The 2259-nt window shown below is 43.4% G+C and overlaps 1 protein-coding gene across 2 annotated transcripts in view; it reads right to left on the bottom strand.

The window, feature by feature from the left end:
- mtus1b (microtubule associated tumor suppressor 1b) overlaps positions 1–2259 on the bottom strand; it is a 44160-nt gene continuing 41901 nt past the window's right edge. For both annotated transcript variants that reach the window (XM_058385094.1, XM_058385093.1), the window contains exons 14-15: positions 2118–2215; positions 1–874 (exon numbers count right to left, since the gene is read on the bottom strand). In XM_058385094.1, coding sequence (XP_058241077.1) covers positions 709–874; positions 2118–2215 — 264 coding nt within the window. In that variant the 3' untranslated portion in view covers positions 1–708. The remainder of the gene's footprint in view (positions 875–2117; positions 2216–2259) is intronic.

The raw sequence follows: 2259 nt of genomic DNA on the forward strand, positions 1-2259 counted from the left end.
TCAGTGTTCAGATCATGTTTAATGCATTAATTGAAATAAAATGCAAAATGGTCATCGGGTTTGAGATGAAGGAGACATTCACGCGTAACACTTTCCAGTTCAAGGTAAAAACCGTCTTAGGGAAAAGCCAATACATTCCAGAGCTGTAGGAGAAGGTCAGATTGTTACTGGTCTCCTGTGCATGCGATATAGTTTACCTGGGATCGTAATAAGGAAATAGCATCCGGGTTTATAGAATTAATATGCGCGTGTTCTTTGTTTTAAATATATCTATTAGTATATTTCTGAATGAATCTCAGACTGATTATAGTGAAATGTTTTCAGTGTTATGTGTCGGTTACATTTCAAGCATATTCAAGCTTCATCCTCTCGACTCATGAATACTGTCTTCCTACAGTAAATAAAAGTGAAATGCAAAACTCTGTGATGGAAAAAAGGAGGAGAAAGAGTCTATATACAAACCCTGAGGTGTGTTTCCTCCTTTTAACAAAAGAATAAAACAAAAATAGTAAGGAAAGTGAGGCGAGGCGGCAGAGCAAGGCATGTTCCTCGGTCCGTAAGTGCGTCTGTGCAACATCAGCTCTGTCCCAAACGCACGTCCTCACTAGAGCGTCAGCCATTTCAGGAAACAGAGAGGTGAGGGCTTTAAAAACCAAATAAGTCACAAGCATGAAGGATCAGAAGTCTATAGATGTTCAGGGTCGAAGGTCATCTAGGTGAAATAGGGGAACTGGGAAAGGATGCAGAGTTCCGAGGTGAAAGGCCATTGTGAAGTTTCCACAGCAGCTCCTCGTTCTCCATTGAGAGTCTTTTATTGGCTTTGGACTCTTTCTGCAGCGTCTGCTGGAGCATCGCCTGCTCTGAGGATAGTTGTCTACAGAGGGAGCCAGAGAGAGGAAAAATGTGAAACTTTTGCCATTATCTGAAACCAAAGTGTCTGAAAGTGCAGAAAGGAACTGACCAGTAATCACATGTAAAGGAAGTGGGGGTGAGTCAATAGATAGATGATTAATTGGTGGATGATTGATAGATGGAATGATTAGATATGAATTGTTATATTAATAATGGATAGGTCTGTAGAGATAAGGATAAAAGTACAATCACTTGGTGAACAGGTAAACCATTAGATAGTTAGATGGTTAAAAGGATAGGAGATAGATGAATAAGATGGAAAAGTGGGATTAGTGGGACTTGCACATGGATGGATGGATGGATGGATGGGTGATTAGTGGGACCCATGGGAGGATGGGTGAAGAACTGGTATTATCTGCTGAGTGATGGATGAGGGATTGGTGTGAGATTTAGGTGGAGGGAGATTAGTGGGGTATGTGTGTGGATTGATGGATGGATGGATGGATGGACAAATATAACGATACATAGATCCTTGAAATCATGAAAAAAGAATGGATGGAAGGGACTGGATATGTAACATGTTGGATGGATGGATACTTGATTAAATCAGAGGAAGGACAGAGAGTAGAAAGGATTCTTAGAATGATGGACTAATGGAGGAGAGCTAGATGGATGGATGGATAGATGGATAGATGGATGGGTGATTGGTGAGACCCATAAGAGCATGGGTGGGGGACTGGTATTATCTGTAGTTTGATGGATGAGGGATTGGTGTGACTAGTGTGAGATATGGGTGGAGGGAGATTAGTGGGGCGTGTGTGTGGATGGATGGGTGGGTGGGTGGATGGATGGGTTTGGGTGGATGGATGGGTTTGGGTGGGTGGGTCGGATGGATGGGTGTGTGGATGGATGGATGGATGGATGGGTGTGTGGATGGATGGATGGATGGATGGATGGATGGGTTTGGGTTGGATGGATGGATGGATGGGTGGGTAGGTGTGTGTGTGGGTGGATGGATGGATAGATGGATGGATGGATGGATGGATGGATGGATTAGTGGATGGTAGACTGGTGAAATCTATATCTAAAGGTTTCTAGCGGCACCAGATGATGAATAGTTGGGGGCAGGGGACACTACAGGGCAGTATCTACAGTATGGTTAGTTTACTGGGATCTGTAAGTGGGTTAATGGGAGAATGGAGTCTATGGGAGTAGTACAGGTGAGTGGACAGACAGGTAGAGACAGTGTAAGGTAGAGTGTGTACCTGGACAGTTCAGCGTGTTTGTCCATGCGGGCTTTATAGTCCTCATTCTCCTGCTGAAGCTTTGTTACAAACTCCTCCAGTTTTACATTGGATTCAATCTGTAAAGACAGGAAAGAGTCACCAAAATATGAAAGTGTGTGTG

The sequence above is a fragment of the Hemibagrus wyckioides genome, linkage group LG29 (genome assembly GCF_019097595.1).
Source record: "Hemibagrus wyckioides isolate EC202008001 linkage group LG29, SWU_Hwy_1.0, whole genome shotgun sequence".
NCBI lineage: Eukaryota > Metazoa > Chordata > Actinopteri > Siluriformes > Bagridae > Hemibagrus > Hemibagrus wyckioides.